Genomic DNA, 17,554 nt, shown 5'->3' on the forward strand with positions numbered 1-17,554 from the left:
AGACCCAGACGAGTACAACCCCAATGTTTGCGTGAAGTAGAGTAATTAAAGTGTACGCATACGTGGACAAAGTGTTTGGGAGCGATCACTGACATAGTGCAGCTGAGGCGGAATAAAGGGACCAGCAGAGGCAGCTGCAAAAATACCTTAAAAACCTTCCACAGGCTGGCCGGCACACCGCACCTCGACATTAATCCGCTGGGTGGATTCGTGCCGGGGGCCGGCACGCCTTCCCGCCCGGAAAGCGCGTTAGACCGCACAGCTAACTGGGCGGACTTCATCTCCGTGCTTGCTACCCAACGGATTCCTAATTTTTTACACACACCGTCCAAGGCTATAGAATACATTTCATCTTTCTAAATCCTTTTTTCCCACTGCAGCTCGTTCATCCTTTTAGTGAAAATGTAGGGCTTGTTTTTTTTCGTTTTTTGGAAGAACGTCACCATTCCTGTAATGTGTTTGAAAATCAGTTTTTGTTTTTACGTTTTTACGATTTTAATTTACGCAACAAATAAAATCAACAGTTTTCATGTTTTACATAAATGACAACAGAAGTAAGCCTTTTATAAATTTTAGAAACATCTGTAAATCTTTCACCTTTTAATCATATCTGTTTCGTCTTTGTCAATATTTATGAAGCTTTTGGCTGAATAACGGAATGTTGTATCGCTGACAGCCCACCCTCTGCACATATGGGGCAAGGGGGATGGAAGTAATAGTAAATAAAGTGGGGACAGATTATAGAAACGATAAGGTCCGCAAATGAGGAAATCCACTGGCGTAAGCTATTTTAACAAAGTGCATACGGCCGTGGCGTGGCGCCTGCAACTGAGCATTTCCGCTGTTCGCGTGCCTGTGTCATGAGCGTATGTGGGATGTCGTTGAAGGAGTTGGCGAGACGACAATGTGTTGGACGTCCACGCCTCATTGCTGAACTCGGAGGTCCCACACGGTAAAGCAGAAAAGGCGCGATCTGTGGCAGATCTGACAACAGGGTATAATGCTGGTGAAGGCACAAGTGTGTCCTTCAGCGCACCTTGCTGAACGTGGGGTACAAGAACACGCGTCCTGTGTGGGTTCCAGTGTTGACCCACCGGCACGACAGGTGGCGGTTGAAGCGGACACGGGATCATCGTGAGTGTACCGTGGATCAACGGAAACGCCTGGTCGGATGAATCATTCTTGTTACACCAGGTCAGTGATCGTGTCGGGACGCGCTTTCATCCACACACTCTAAACATGCACTGCACCACGGACGCTGGGCTGTATTATGCTGCGGGCGCATTCACCTGGTCTTCCAGAGGCCGTATGGTGTTAATCGAAGGCACTGTGACAGGTGCGGGTTACGTGAACGTCATCGCTGACCCCTAGGTGTTCCGCCGTTGACGCAATGACATCGTCAGTTACGCCCACAAACCACTAGTCTGTGACGTACGGGAACTGCGCTACCTGTGCGTTCACATCTGCTGCTACATACATCCAGAAACCTCTGAAAAGTTGGCCGAATTCGTGCCGTGCTCAAGCGCTCCTCTATTGCGTTGCAAAGCTGAGCCAAGAAGCAATAATGTTTTGGCTCAGTAGTGCAACGATGGATACAGGCCAATCGATTAACATTTTTTGCCCCCGATGTGACGTCAACTGAAATAAGACCTGCACTCGGCGGCCGTATGGGGTCTCCCGGCCAGCAATGCAACACCATCGACAGTGGAGCAAGTTCGCCACGCTTGTCGCAATGACTTGCTGCACGTGGACTAAGGAGCCGGCTTGCTTCCGCGACGCTCACAGGACGCCACAGGAGTAACAGATTGGTCCTTCAGGCTTTTTCCAGAGACATTAGTAGTTTAATAAAAGTTTACGAGTTTACAGCTGAGTTGTCAGTTCCTCTTTAAACGATGTTTCGCCAACACTGTACGGTTGAATTTCAAACAGGGAGCTACAAAATCTGCTCTCGGCGCCTAACGAAGACAGCTAGGGAAGTAGCCGAAATATCGCGTAAGCAGAAAGTGACAACTCGCCTGCAAACCCAAAAATTTGCAAACCGAGAATAAGACTGCAGTAACAGCTGCTTCAAACTTTATTGCAAAAGGTAGTTGTTTTCTCCAACCCGCAATACACTATTCTCATTGTACGCTACCGGAACGAATGCAGCCTCAAGGACAAGGTCATTTTATTGACAAACGACTGGGGTGTAGTTCAGCATTGTGTGAGTACATGAAGCACACACGACACAGTGAGTCGCATCAGTGCAAAGTGTGTGTCTACACCTCCCACTGGAGGCAATGTAGGCGCGTATTCTCGCATGCAAACAACCATAAAGGTGAGGCATGGCATGCTGCGATAAGCCGTCCCAAGCACCTTGCGCCCTTTTGTTGCAGTTCGGCAGTGGCTCTTGCAGCCCCTGGAGAACGAGAAGCACCCGCTTCATCATGTCCCACACGTGTTCGATGGGTGATATCGCTGACCAGGGCAGAGTTATACACCACGAAGAGCATGTCGCGCTGCAGCATCCGTATGTGCATATCCATTGCCCTATTCACAAAGGACGTCATCTGCCTGTCGTTTAAATGAGACTAGCACGGGGTAACAACCTCTGTAATATAGGGGGCACTGGTTACTTTACGCTGCAGAAATATCAAACGAAACCACGAGCTGTGCAATTGATGCCCCCACTCTACATGCGCACAATGAAGCCGTGGGTGGGACCTGTGTCTCGTGAGCGAATACATACTGGAATCGCCAGTTCACCAGATCTGCGCCATTCATGTGCACGTCCATCACTCACACACACACACACACAGAGAGTACTCTCATCACTCGCACCGTTCCACTCTCTTCTCAACTTTTTCACAACAGCAGAGCAGCCATACTTGGCGGTGTCTTGGTCTCTGTGGTAGTTTGGCCAAAGGAACACGTGACCTTCATCCTGCTGCAAGCAGGCGGTTCCCAGTGGTCCCTGATGACACAGCAGGTACAACTAGTGCCCGGATTTCGTCCCTGGATGACGTTCGGTCTGCCACCGCTGCTCGCAGATTGCGTTGATCTTGACTTGATTCCGTAGTCCCCGTCTACAGGTGTGGGAGTTTTCCACAGGCCACTGTTCAAAGCAGCGATCCACCACCGATCGGGAGTACATACTTGTCGGCAGGGCTCGGTTGTACCATAGAACGATTGTTGCGAACGCTGTTCACCTCTAAACTCAGCACAGTTACTGCCTGCGGAGTCAACACAGAGGATGCACACACAGGCCTCCAGAACGCCACCTGATCGTCGATGACCGTGACAAATGAATCACTAACATTTGGACACCCTTCATTATGCACATATTATGTCCTAGTGCAACTGATTACTGTCCTTGCCGAGCGAGGTGGTGCAGCGGTTAGCACACTGGGATCACATTCGGTAGGACGACGGTTCAAACCCGCGTCCGGCCATCCACCTTTAGGTTTTTCGTGATTTCCCTGTATCGCTTAAGGCAAATGCCGGCATGGTTCCTTTGAAAGGGCACGGCCGATTTCCTGCCCCATCCTTCTCTAATCCGATGAGACCAATGACCTCGCTGTAACCAGTTTCTTGTAAACAGCGCCCTGTTTGCTGTCATGTTGGTGTTTCAATAGGTGAGTGCCGTTACGATGTCTTAACACGTTTTTACCTCATTTGTTGCTGCTCCTTGCGATTTTTGAACACGTAATGGTGCCAATTACACAAACGTCACTCCTCATCTTTTTCTGCTAAAAATACTTGTAGGCGTTAACGTTTCCTCAACGCTCTCCCAAACAATTGGGAGTTTCGGTTTTTAGTTCTTAAGTATAAATTATACTAGTATTCCTAGTATTTTTACTACAGCAAGAGTCCATTCTTTGGAGAGTTAGTTCGGTCGCGAAATTGGGCAAATGCCGACTTAATGGAGCTGCGAATACGGATTGTGTGTATTCTTGTGGAGGGGAAAAATGCTTGATTTGAATGTAAGATGGATGAGCACGGGTGCTGCGTTAAAAAATTATTTTATAGCTGAAATATGAACTTAAACATGAGTGAAGTCTTCAGCGTACTAACAGTCGACCACATCTCGAACGGTTACTTTAAGGAGACCACACCCTGCCTATCTAGCCCATGTTAATTTAGACAAGTATTTGACCCATTTCTGAAAAAAACTATTTGATGCAGTACCTTGATATTTTACTGTATGTTACACGATGCTAATAGAGTCAACTGTACTAAACTCTACTGTATCCATTTTATACTTTTTAAGAAATACTTTTCTAAATTTATTAACAAAAAATATTAAGTTTTTTCTGCAGAAAATATTTTTGCGAACTTCCTAATGGGGGAATATTAATGAATGTAGTACCAGAGGTGGCTTTTTATGTTATGCAGAGTATCTGAAAATTTCATTCATTTATGTATGATAGTTTCTCATATAATGGGGCATATGTGCTGAAAATTTTAGTTTGTGGGAAACTGACTTCAAAGAAAAACCTTTTGAAATTTGTTACTTACAGTTAATTAAAACTGTCCTGCTGCATATGATGGCCCTTCTTCGGCCTATAGCAGGTCTTCCAGCTTCTTTTTCATCTTCCTGGATGTTTGTCTTGCTTTCTTGGCCATATTAGATGCAGACCTGTCTGCATCGGCTGTCCTCATTTTATCACAATGTTGCATCCCAGTGATAATATTTTCACCAGGATTAATTCCCAGTTTTTTCAGTACCCAACACTTTCCAATATTACCACAATTGTATGTAATAACAGCTTCATGAACTCTAAGTTTCATTGTAGGCATGCCTACAAATGAAGGGCTTACTTCAATGGTGGTACAAGTCCATTACCTCCACTTTTCTGTCCATAATGCTTCTGAAATTAATGATCCAAAGAAACAGAAAGAAAGGTTCATCTCTAGCAAGAAGCCATATGCTTGAATATTTCTGGTATCTCAACTGCAGATTTTTCAGCGCTAATTTAACTTTAGGACTCTTATCTCAAAATGACCAAAAATGGACCTGTACCACTATTGAAATAAGCCATTCAAATACAGTTTTAGGAAGGCGGTTCCAAGTTTCGCTGTTGAAACATTTACTTGGGGTCTGTGTCTGTCCACGCAGACATTTCCTTAAAAGGACAGGATGAGCCAATTCACTGAAAATAGGTTTAATTGTTGTAATAACAGCAGCAAGAAGAGAATGCTGGGGAAAATAAGATTCTCTAGTTGCCTGAGCCCTATTGTATTTGTACCACGAATTTTCTCCTGATGGACACAATCCATGACATGGCTTATCATCAGTAGAGGACTTATGGAAGAATATGGCCCAAACATCTTTCTTAATTGCCTCCAGATTTTCTTTATTCCTCCTAATTGCCTGCCCATAGTATGCCTGCAAGTTTTCTTTAAAAACTACTCGCAATCACACTTGAACAAAACTAACCGCGTGTTTGAAAGCTTGTTGTTTACAAATAGCAGAAACAAAAGAATACCGACCGTTGCATTCCAAGGATAGCCAACACAGTCGGGAGTAAAAAAAAAAAAAATCCCTAACGTGCAATGCAGGGGATGTAAAGATCTAAAATACATGCAGAAAAGTGGGTGACAGAAAAGTGGGCGTGGCACATAAACACACGTGGTAGGAAAATGCTCTTTAAATGCTCGAAAAAAATTGTTTTCTGAAAAATCCTTCACAGAGTACTTAAATAAAACCTTAATCTATCGAAATATGATGAAACCCGAAAATCGATTTTTTTCGACCTGAACCACGGTGTGGTCCCTTTAATCACTGCAACAGTAAAGACTGAAATGCGATTTTTTGAGACCAAGTAATTATTTAGATCGCTGCACTAAGGTTCCGCTCGAGCGAATAGTGACAAAGCTGGCGAGCAGTGGGCTCATGGCAGCAGTGTGTGTCCGCGCGGAGTGGCCACGCGGTTTGAGGTGTCACGTCACGGACTGGTTGGTTAAAGGGACCAGACTCATGTCACGGACTGCGCGGCCCCTCCCGCCGGAGGTTCGAGTCTTCCCTCGGGCATGGGTGTGTGTGTTGTTCTTAGCATAAGTAAGTTTAAGTAGTGTGTAAGTCTAGGGATCGATGACCTAAGCGGTTTGGGCCCTTAGGAATTCACACACATTTGAACAGCAGTGTGTAGTATACTCGTAATATTGATGTACATTGTGACTGTTGGAGAAGGAGAGAAGCATCACAATGGCATAAATCACGGTACACAGTTGTATAAATAGATAGGCAATGGGGAAAAAACCTTGCGTATTTCCTACTTGGCTAGGGTATGTCACGTGTCCACAGAAGACAAGATTCCGCATTTAGAGTTGTGGCTGGGAATACTGCTTGCTAACCATCGAGTCCTCTTATTGTAACGGGGTGTTTGTATTTGTGGCGTTACGAGCAGCTAATAAAACAACAGTCGATCCAGGCAGAGCCCTGACATCTGGACAAGACTAATAAAACTGATGTGCAGCAGGTGTCCCCCAATGGTTGCCCACTAATGACTGGTTTGGTCGTAACCCACTAATACCATTGACGCACAGCTCACAATGAACTTTTGTTTCCACCACCCCTGCTACTGAGGCGATTAAGCAAGACTACTGCACTCTTAGGCACTCTACGTTCCGACCGTCATAGCCAGGAGTGGTCGCTGAATACTGCTCGGAGTTCACAGTATCAGAAGATTGGCACTGTTGAGCAGGCCCCAGTTTGTGGTCCCAGACCAGAACTGTACCCAGGCAATTGCAGCCTGTACCTCCTCATGTGCATGTGAATGAATGTGTGTGAGTGTAAGGCGTAATGGGGAGGGGGGGCGGGGGAGCTGGAGAGAACAGAGGTCAGAGTAGTGGGACATTTACAGCTTCTTCACTACACAGTACACGGCTACATCCAGAATGATGTAAATGTAAGCTGTATAAAATACTAATAAATAAACTTGTATAACTCACCTTACGACGAGCTGCTGGATTGCTTGGATGGTGCCTTGTAGAATGAACTGGCTTCTGAACGTCTTGACGATCACCCTTCTCAGGCTTGGGCTTCTCTTTTCTTTGCCTTCGCATTTTGCAATTTCCTCTCTCCAGTTCCTGCAAGGAAAGAGGACATATTACTTAATTTTTGTGTTACAAAACTAGCATTTCGTAGCCACCTGAAAAAAATTGCACAGCAGCTGTTACGTTATTTGCTTTAATACGAACCATGTAGCGCATTTGTAATTGTGTGACAGAACACCTAAAAATTACACTAGAGGCTCTGCAGGCGATGTCGTTTTTGTTAGCAGAGGCAATCGCGTCGGTCGTTTGATCCCATAGTCTATTAACGCCAAATTTCGCCGCACTGTCCTAACAGATATGTTGGTCGTACGTCCCACATCGATTTCCGCGGTTATGTCAAGCAGTGTCGCTCGTTTCTTAGCTCTGATACCTCTACGCAAAAGCCGTTGGGCACTGCATTGTCCACGGTTAGAGGTAATGTCTGAAGTTTGGTGTTCACGCCACGCTCTTGACGCTGTGGATCGCGGAATACTGAATTCCCTGACGATTTCCGAAATGGAATGTCCCATGCGTCCAGCTCCAGTTACCACTCCGCTTCCAAAGTCTGTTAGTTCCCGTCGTGCGCTCATAATCGTGCCTGACACCTTGCCACGCGAATCACCTGAGTATAAACGACAGCTCCGCCATGCACTGCCCTCTCATACCTCGTGTGCGCGATGCCCATATTGGTTTGATTCCTGTGGATGCTATCGATAGGTGGGACTACACTAGGCATGGCCTTCACCTCAATAGGAAATGGAAGGGAAAACTGTCTGGGTTGAATGCAGAAAACTTAAGGGCGGACACTGGCACAAGTGGTAAAATACCAGTGGTCACAGGTGTCAGAGGGATGCCTTTTTTAGGATAGGGAAGGGGGAAAGAAAACGAGTTTTAAGGGAGATTGGCAGACACGCTCAGTTTGAGAAAACAGATGAACAGGAGTCAGATTTTAGCACACAGCCTCCATTTAAACAGTGTTTAACATAAAGTAATCAGAAACTGCCAGTTCATCTTCGCCAAAGCAGTTACAATCCCATTAGTATGCAGTATCAGTTATCTTTATTACACCAGAACATTCCGGGACTTAGAAATAAAGTTGATGAACTACTCATTTGTATCGATGAAATGAATTCATCTAACCAAATTGACATAATCTGCCTCTCTGAACATCAAGTGACCACTGATATAGATATGTTAGACATTTCAGAATTTAAGCTAGCTTCCTACTTCTGCAGAATAGATATGGATGGAGGAAGAGTTGCCACATTTATCAAAAACTGCCATAAATTCAAGAACATTGACATTAATAAATTCTGTTTAGAACAGCATCTAGAAGCATGTGCAACAGAAGTAGAGTTCCATAACATATCCTATATAATAGTAACTATTTACCGAGCACCTGCAGGAAATTATAATCTATTCTTAGATCATCTAGAAGCTCTTTTGGGTTATTTAACAGGAAGAAACAAAGAAATTTTGATGGCTGGTGACTTTAATACAGATTTTTTAATGCAGTCTTCCAGTAAACATTCACTGCAGTTAGTAATGTTGTCTTTCAATCTAACTCATACTGTAAACTTTCCAACTAGGATCACTAAATCCTCAAGGACAGCCATTGATAACATTTTTATAGACAAGTCAAAGGAAAAAAATCATATCATAAAACCTGTTATAAATGGACTATCAGATCATGACATGCAGCTCCTTGTTTTAGATGTAAATTCTAAGCAGATTATCAAGACTGCTAAACCTCAGTACAAGAGAGTAGTCAATCAACCAAAAATTGAGTGTTTTAGAATACTGCTCAAAGACATGAACTGCAAAGATGTTTATAGTGCTCATGACATGAATGAAAAATATAACACATTCATGAACAATGTCAGTACCATGTTTGAAAACTGTTTTCCTCTAAAAGTTACTCAAATTAAACAGAAGTCTATAATAAAACCATGGATTACACAAGGAATAAAGATTTCCTGTAAGACAAAAAGGAAAATGTATGTGTCGACCAAGAATAGCTCCAATGCTGATGATTTAACTAAATACAAGGAATACTGTAAAACATTAAAAAAAGTAATTCAGACTTCTAAACAAATGCACTATGAGAAGAAGATAGCAATGTCAGGGAACAAAATAAAAACAATGTGGGATATAGTGAAAGAGCAGACTGGTAGAACCAGAAAGGAACAGGAGCAAATAGCACTAAGGGTAGATGACACATTAGTAACTGATGGGCATAGTGTGGCAAATCTATTTAACAAGTACTTTATATCCGTTACTGATAGAATGGGACTTTCAGGATCAGTAAATAATGCCCTTGAATATCTGAAACTAGCCTTCACAAATAGCTTCAAGTACATGAATATATCACTCACTTCACCAAAAGAAATAACTTCCATAATAAAATCTTAAAAAAAAAGCATTCTAGTGGGTACAATGAAACATCAACAAAGTTAATTAAGGTGTGTTCTTGTGAGTTTAGTACAATTCTAAGTTACTTGTGTAACCAGTCAATTATAACTGGGAAATTACCTGACTGGCTAAAATATGCTGATGTTAAGCCTCTATTCAAGAAAGGGGATAAAGAGATACCATCAAACTACAGACCGATTTCACTTTTGCCAGCATTCTCAAAAATTTTAGAAAAAGTAATGTACAGGCAGCTTGTCAACCATCTGACCAGAAATTACATACTATCAAGAACACAGTTTGGATATCTGAAGGGTTCTATTTACACCTACAGTGATAATGTACTTAATTCATTAAATAACAAATTACAAGCAGCAGGTATTTTTTGTGATTTGTCAAAGGCATTCGATTGTGTGAGCCACAACATACTTTTAAATAAATTAGAATTATGTGGTGTCTCGGGCAGTGCTGCAAAATGGTTCAAGTCATACCTCGCTAACAGGATACAAAGGGTGTCAGTGCAAGGGACTAGTGAATTAAGTCATCAGTCTTCATCAGAATGGGAAGAAATTACATGTGGTGTCCCACAAGGATCCATCTTAGAGCCATTGCTTTTTCTTGTGTACATTAATGATCTCTCATTAGTTACACTGCCAGAAGCAGAGTTCGTTTTGTTTGCAGATGACACAAGTATTGCAATAAATAGTATGTCAAGTGTAGTTCTAGAAAGATCTGCTAATGATATTTTCATGGATATTAATAAATGGTTTAAAGCCAACTCACTGACATTAAACTTCGAAAAGACTCACTATATGCAATTTAGAACCTGTAATAGGTTTCCACCCAGCGTATGCATAAAATACGAGGAAGAGCAGATAGAAGAGGTTGACAGTCTTAAATTCCTGGGATTACAACTTGATAATAAATTCAGTTGGGAAGAGCACACGACAGAACTGCAGAAACGCCTTAATAAATCTGTATTTGCAATTCGAGTGTTAGCAGACATAGGCGACATAAAAATGAAAAAGCTTACATACTTTGCCTACTTTCATTCCATAATGTCATATGGTATAATATTTTGGGGTAACTCTTCAAGTCAAACAAAAGTTTTCAGAGTCCAAAAGCGTGTAATACGTATTATTTGTGGAGTAAATTCACGGACGTCCTGTAGAAACCTCTTCAAAGAACTAGGTATACTAACTACTGCCTCTCTGTATATTTACTCATTAATGAAATTTGTCCTAAATAATATATCTCTTTTTCCAACAAACAGCTCAGTTCATACATACAATACCAGGAACAAAAATGATCTACAAGGACTTAAAAGCACTTACTTTAGTTCAAAAAGTGGTCCACTACTCAGGAACACTCATCTTCAATAATTTGCCAGTAAACATAAAAAATTTAGTTACAAATAAAGATCAGTTTAAAAGGAGCCTGAAAGACTTACTAGTGGCCAACTCCTTCTACTCCACTGACGAATTTTGTAATAGAAACAAATGATGTATTGTATATATTCATACTATTAGTATTGTTATTTCAGCTAAAAAAAAAAAATTGACATGTTCCACGTCCACGAGGATCGCCTCAGCACGGATCTATGGAACGTAAACTAATCTAATCTAATCTAATCAAATGCTGTGTATCGCTCCCAGGTCACCTCAGATTACGTCATCAACGGTATGCGTCAGTGCCGATTTCGTACGAAAGCCTTACATTCTATAGGATTTCAGAAAAACCCGTAGTTAAAAAACTTTCTTTAAATTGGTTATTACAATTTTTGGACTTTTGTGCTTTTTTCAAGAACATTATAAGTTGTTATTGAGCCTTTACGTAGCCATTTAAACACGCGGCCCTGGATACGTCTCTGACTGACTACACAAATCACTCAAAAATTATCTTTGTTAATATCTTTTGAAGGCTTGTAAGTGGACGTGAAACAATGATTTCGACATAAGAAGTTCTGTTTTATCGCACAGTATGTCATATGAGTTGTCTGCCTACGTATGTGAGTGGTCGGCGCGTCTGACTGCCGTGCGGGGGATTCGGGTTCGATTCCCAGCACTGCCAGGGATCTCTCCCCGTGGGGGGTCTGGTTCTGGGTGCACCCAGCCTCTGGAGGCCAACTGAGGAGCTTCTGTAGCGATTAGTAGCGGTTACGAAGTCAAGAAAGCCGACAGTGGCCGGCAGAACTGTGTGCTGACCTCGTGACCTTCCATACTGCATCCAGTGACGACCTTGGCAAGTGGCACGGCGGTCGGTGGGGGTCAGGTAGGTCCGTCCAGGACCAGAAGACGAAACTTTACCTTTTACCTCATTTGTGTACAATAATAGTATAACATTATCTGCGCGCTGTAAGATGATGGTCGGCGAAGTGACTGATTGGAAACGATGCGTCGATTGAAATCGAATCCTGGTTATTCGTATTGACTCCTTCCTGAACCACTACACCTTTAGACAAGAGGCAACATTGTATTTAACGGGTCTACGTGATTACGAGCAAGATCACTCCAAAATCAATTAAACATAATATTTCAGCAATCGTTAACTCAGCGTACTGCTTCTGATTCTCGTAAATGTAGATAGCACTGATATGGTCATCAGGAAACTCAGCACTCTATACGCAGACTGATGCGACGAATGAAAAGGCCGGGATTCGAAATCGCGCGCAAATTTTCATTCGTCGCTTCAGTCTGCATATAAACATCAAAGATATTTGAGACCTGAAAAGGTCTCCGGAACTGTATACTTTTATTTGATTAACCTTATTAGTTAATATAGCCAAATATCAGTAGTACAGCGACAAGAATTTCTTTTAGTGCTATATTTTTTTCAGCTTAAACTACGTTAGTAGATATACTGTTATTAACTTAATTACAGTACACATAATGTCGCCTTTGCTAAAGGAAGTTCTCAATCTGATTGAGGTATGCTCGCTGAGGTCGATACCTTCCTATCGCTACTCGTGTTGTGCAGTTGTTTCGTATTTCTCTTTCGCTCATCCTCTCTATATGTCCAAACCATCTCAACTTACCTTTCTCAATATTCTACACTACATCTTTTATTTCACAACGCCCTCTACAATTAATGTAACAAATTTACTTAAAGTTTTAAGACTTAGTAAAGTTATGTTGATGAAAACCGGAAATCATACTTAACTTATTTTTTGATAAAATTAAATTTTACAGTAATTTAAATCATGGTAATGACTGACAAACATTAATGTGAGCAATGTGTTTTCATCTCCTCGGGAAGTTCGTCTAAGTCAAATTTGTATGTTGCTGTTTTTAATTTTACGCGCAATTCCAGGTTCTCATCAATATGGCGACTTCTCAGTTCATTCCTGATAAGGTTCATGCTTAGAAATGATTGTTCGCATGAATATGTAGATCTAAATAAGGGAACATCGGCACGCGCCACATTTTTCAACTGATTATGTGCGTCACGAATACCACTCCAGGTGTTAGAACGTCTTCCTTCTCCAGGTCTTTCAAAGCAGACCACTTGTGTTGTGAACTCAGTTAATGTTTGTTTGTCTCCAATATTTCTATATCAGCACAAAGACATTCAAATTTCGAGCACCACAACTTTTTGTTTTTTAAATCCAACAATTGCATTTCAAAGTTGTCAGTGTCAATATTAAAAGGAGAAAAATTAAATTCTGTTACAGTAGAGTTAAGCTTTTTTTTTTTTTTTTTTTTTTTTACAAACGCTTACGTCGCTTGCTATTTCTGAATTCCCGTACCTGTTGAGAAAAGCTTTCCTCATATTTAAGAACGTTGTTTTGAAATAGCAAATGTCAATATCACAGTTATTTTCTGGATGATGTTTCAACAGTTTTGGAAAGTGAATGACAGTTCTCTTTTAAAATCGTGAGCAATAATTTGATTTCGAATGAAATAACTTCATTTAACATCAAAAAAACTTGTTATCTTCCCTCTGTAGATTACGTTTAAACTGAGTAGAACAGACTTAATGTCTGCCATTAACTAAATTTTTGGATGCATTGCTCACTCGTTAGTTGTAGATAGTGAACACCTTTCTCGACAAGAAATGCTTTAATTTATGTTAATAAGAAGCGAAACGTTTCATATTGACCAACCTACTCTGCTATGCAACGGGAGATATAAGCACTCACTCTCCATTTCAACTACTATTTTTTTTAAATTGGCGATGATTATGATCTTTAGCTGTAAAGGAGTTGATAATCTGAACCACCAACTTGTAGCTTTGCGAATTTCCTCTGGCAATATTTCTGCATAAAGTGCTTCTTGATGAATGATGCAGTGGCAAGTATGTATATTGTGATTACTTTTTTCTTTCAAAATGGCAACAAACGCATTCCTTACGCGGGTCGTACTTTTCGCCCCGTCTGTAGAAATCAAGATGATTTTATCGAGTGGAATATGATATTCAAATTTCGGGCTTGCATCCAGTCGCCGTTTAATTGATCCCAAGATATTTCGACTGGGCACCCGCGAACCGTCTTCAGGTGAATTTTCGAAGCCTGACGAAGACTTATTTTTCCTTTAACGTTACTTCATCCCCTTCGCTCCATATGGACGGCGGTGAGCCGTCAGCGGTACATTTCTCCGCTCATCAGCCAAGCAAATTAAAAAAAGAAAAAGAAAAACGGTAAGAATACACAAACAAAATTTCGGGCTGTTTTCTATTTTAAAGTGGATGTACAAGACGGACATTAAAAAAACTAAAATATAAACATTTTAAAAACACATCGCAAGAGATTAAAATTCGTCTGATAAAAAAAAAAAACTGAAGCACTGCACATTCACTTAAAATCTGAAGGACCTGCGCAAGGGGATAAATATTCCCGGAGGAAAGGGTAAGTTCCATCCATGTGATTGAGGGTAGTGGGTAGAAAGACAGGGGCCTGTTGGGCAGGAAAACTGTGGAGATGAGAGGTAGGAGTTGATGTGAGTAGTGGGAAAGACAGAGGGTGAGCAGCAGTGCGTATGTGTGGTTGCAGTAGGAAAGGGATAAGGATGGCTGGAGAGGGGAAGGAGGGAGAAGCCCTGATGTGGAATGTGATCGGTGGGAAAGAGTTAAAGCTGGCAGGAGGAATAAATATTGGGGGGGGGGGGGAATCTCATCGTCTGGGAGAGGGTACAGCATATACAGTAGAGTGTTTGCTCCGTTCCGCAACATATTATAACACACTGCGATTGTTCCGCACATGCGTCAAAATATAAGTTGACGGACGGGCCACACTTTCTGGGGGCTGCGCCCTCGCTGGTGGAACCGCGGAATTCAATTGTCAGCTGTCGTCTGCATTACGGTCCGCCGCGGCCATTGGCGCACTCTGTCTTCGTTTAGAACAAATCGTGGAGACAATAATCCTAAAATTTCTTCTTTAGGGACTATAGATGAAACAAACCGTACAAAAAGTGAAACTTTAGCGGTATGATTTGTGCTGCGAGACTCGTCAACTGCTACTGATAAAGCCGACACTAATTTGAGATCTTCAGCTTGCCGATTGGCTGTAATTCGAAGACATTTTGACTGTTCAATTGACAATTCCAGGTTCCCGCGCAAGGGCAAAGAAGTTTCAGTATCACAGTACATGCGCACCCGCGCTTGCTATATTGCTGAAGAACTACCCTCGAAGGGGCCAAAGAGCCGGATGTAGATAGCAAGCCGCGGTTTGCCGCCCACTGCGCCAAACTAGGTTATCCGCTCGTTCATTTTAGCAGCTGTCCCAAATCAGTCAGCACAAGTCGACGTAATTTGATTTCTATCGAGTCAGGTAGTCCCATAAATCAACTAGCCGAGAATGGGAATATAACACGTGCACAACAAAGCACGTACGCAGGATGTAGACCCTAAACCATATTCCTTACAGACAGGCTATGCCTCATAGTCAACTTGACAACAATATATTGAAGAATGCAATACCGAAAGTCGGTATGATACGAAAGAGCGGTTTTTCCAGCCTTCCTTTGTTTCACAACAAACAGCAATCTCAAAACAGTGAAGGGATAATGACGCACACTGTAGCCAAATCTACACTCCATAATCCAGAACTTTCTTTCACTCTTTCTCGCTATTTTCTACTAGAGATTTCTACATTTTTCCTTATAAGAGATAGGATTTTATCACTAAACTGAGTAAAATTATTCTGTTCATCCATGGTCTTGTGCCATTTATCTCTTCTGTGCCGATTGAGAACCTTTAATATATCTTCAACTATTACAGTCTGTTAAGAAAGAGAGAGGGTCACCATTACACGCAGATTGTAATATGTAGCGCCTCAGTTCTATTACAGCCCAACACAGGGAACCTTTGTCCTTCATGCAATGTCCATAAAGCATCAGTTTAATTTAAATTATTGACTGAGATACACTGATGACACTGATCATTATTTGATCTGCAGTGAAATTGGGATTGCGAGGCCGAAAGTGCAGGAGGTCAGGTCCATATGTAGGAGGATAAGAGTGGAGAAACTTCAGGATAAGGAAATCAGGCACAAGTACATAACAGCGATCTCAGAAAGGTACCAGTTAGTTGAATATAGTCAATTACAGTCATTGGAAAAGGAATGGACAAGGTACAGGGACACAGTACTAGAAGTGGCTAAAGAATGTCTTGGAACAGTAGTGTGTAAAAGTAGGATGAAGCAAACAGCTTGGTGGAATGACACAGTCAAGGCAGCCTGTAAAAGGAAAAAGAAGGCGTATCAAAAATGGCTACATACTAGAACTCAGGTAGACAGAGAAAGTTATGTTGAAGAAAGAAACAAAGCCAAACAGATAATTGCAGCATCCAAGAAGAAATCTTGGGAAGAGTTTGGAAACAGGTTGGAGACTATGGGTCAAGCTGCTGGAAAACCATTCTGGAGTGTAATTAGCAGTCTTCGAAAGGGAGGTAAGGAGGAAATGACTAGTATTTTGGACAGGTCAGGAAAACTGCTGGCGAATCCTGTGGATGCCTTGGGCAGATGGAGGGAATATTTTGAAGAGTTGCTCAATGTCGGTGAAAATACGATCAGCAATGTTTCAGATTTCGAGGTAGAAGGGGAAAGGAATGATGATGGAAATAGGATCACATTTGAGGAAGTGGAGAAAATGGTCAATAGATTGCAGTGCAATAAAGCAGCTGGGGTGGATGAAATTAAGTCGGAACTCATCAAATACAGTGGAATGTCAGGTCTTAAATGGCTACACAGGATAATTGAAATGGCCTGGGAGTCGGGACAGGTTCCACCAGACTGGACAAAAGCAGTAATCACACCAATCCTTAAACATGGAAACAGAAAAGATTGTAACAACTACAGAGGTATCTCTTTAATCAGCGTTGTGGGTAAAATCTTCTCAGGTATTGTTGAAAGGAAAGTGCGAGTCTTAGTTGAAGACCAATTGGATGAAAATCAGTGTGGGTTTAGGCCTCTTAGAGGTTGTCAGGACCAGATCTTTAGCTTACGGCAAATAATGGAGAAGTGTTATGAGTGGAACAGGGAATTGTATCTATGCTTTATAGATCTAGAAAAGGCATATGACCGGGTCCCGAGGAGGAAGTTATTGTCTGTTCTACGAGATTATGGAATAGGAGGCAAACTTTTGCAAGCAATTAAAGGTCTTTACATGGATAGTCAGGCAGCAGTTAGAGGTGACGGTAAATTGAGTTCGTGGTTCAGAGTAGTTTCAGGGGTAAGACAAGGCTGCAACCTGTCTCCACTGTTGTTCATATTATTTATGGATCATATGTTGAAAACAATAGGCTGGCTGGGTGAGATTAAGATATGTGAACACAAAATAAGCAGTCTTGCATATGCGGATGACTTAGTTGTGATGGCAGATTCGATTGAAAGTTTGCAGAGTAATATTTCAGAGCTAGATCAGAAATGTAAGGACTATGGTATGAAGATTAGCATCTCCAAAACGAAAGTGATGTCAGTGGGAAAGAAATATAAACGGATTGAGTGCCAAATAGGAGGAACAAAGTTAGAACACGTGGACGGTTTCAAGTACTTAGGATGCATATTCTCACAGGATGGCAACATAGTGAAAGAACTGGAAGCGAGGTGTAGCAAAGCTAATGCAGTGAGCGCTCAGCTACGATCTACTCTCTTCTGCAAGAAGGAAGTCAGTACCAAGACTAAGTTATCTGTGCA

General features: G+C 41.9%; 1 protein-coding gene across 1 annotated transcript in view; it reads right to left on the reverse strand.

The window, feature by feature from the left end:
• Positions 1–17,554, reverse strand: part of LOC126458618 (ATP-binding cassette sub-family C member 4-like) — a 267,565-nt gene that overhangs the window by 212,841 nt on the left and 37,170 nt on the right. Inside the window, exon 3 of the mRNA XM_050095784.1 lies at positions 6,934–7,071. Within this exon, the coding sequence (XP_049951741.1) occupies positions 6,934–7,071 (138 nt within the window). The remainder of the gene's footprint in view (positions 1–6,933; positions 7,072–17,554) is intronic.

The sequence above is a fragment of the Schistocerca serialis genome, chromosome 2, assembly GCF_023864345.2.
Source record: "Schistocerca serialis cubense isolate TAMUIC-IGC-003099 chromosome 2, iqSchSeri2.2, whole genome shotgun sequence".
In the NCBI taxonomy this organism is placed as follows: domain Eukaryota; kingdom Metazoa; phylum Arthropoda; class Insecta; order Orthoptera; family Acrididae; genus Schistocerca; species Schistocerca serialis.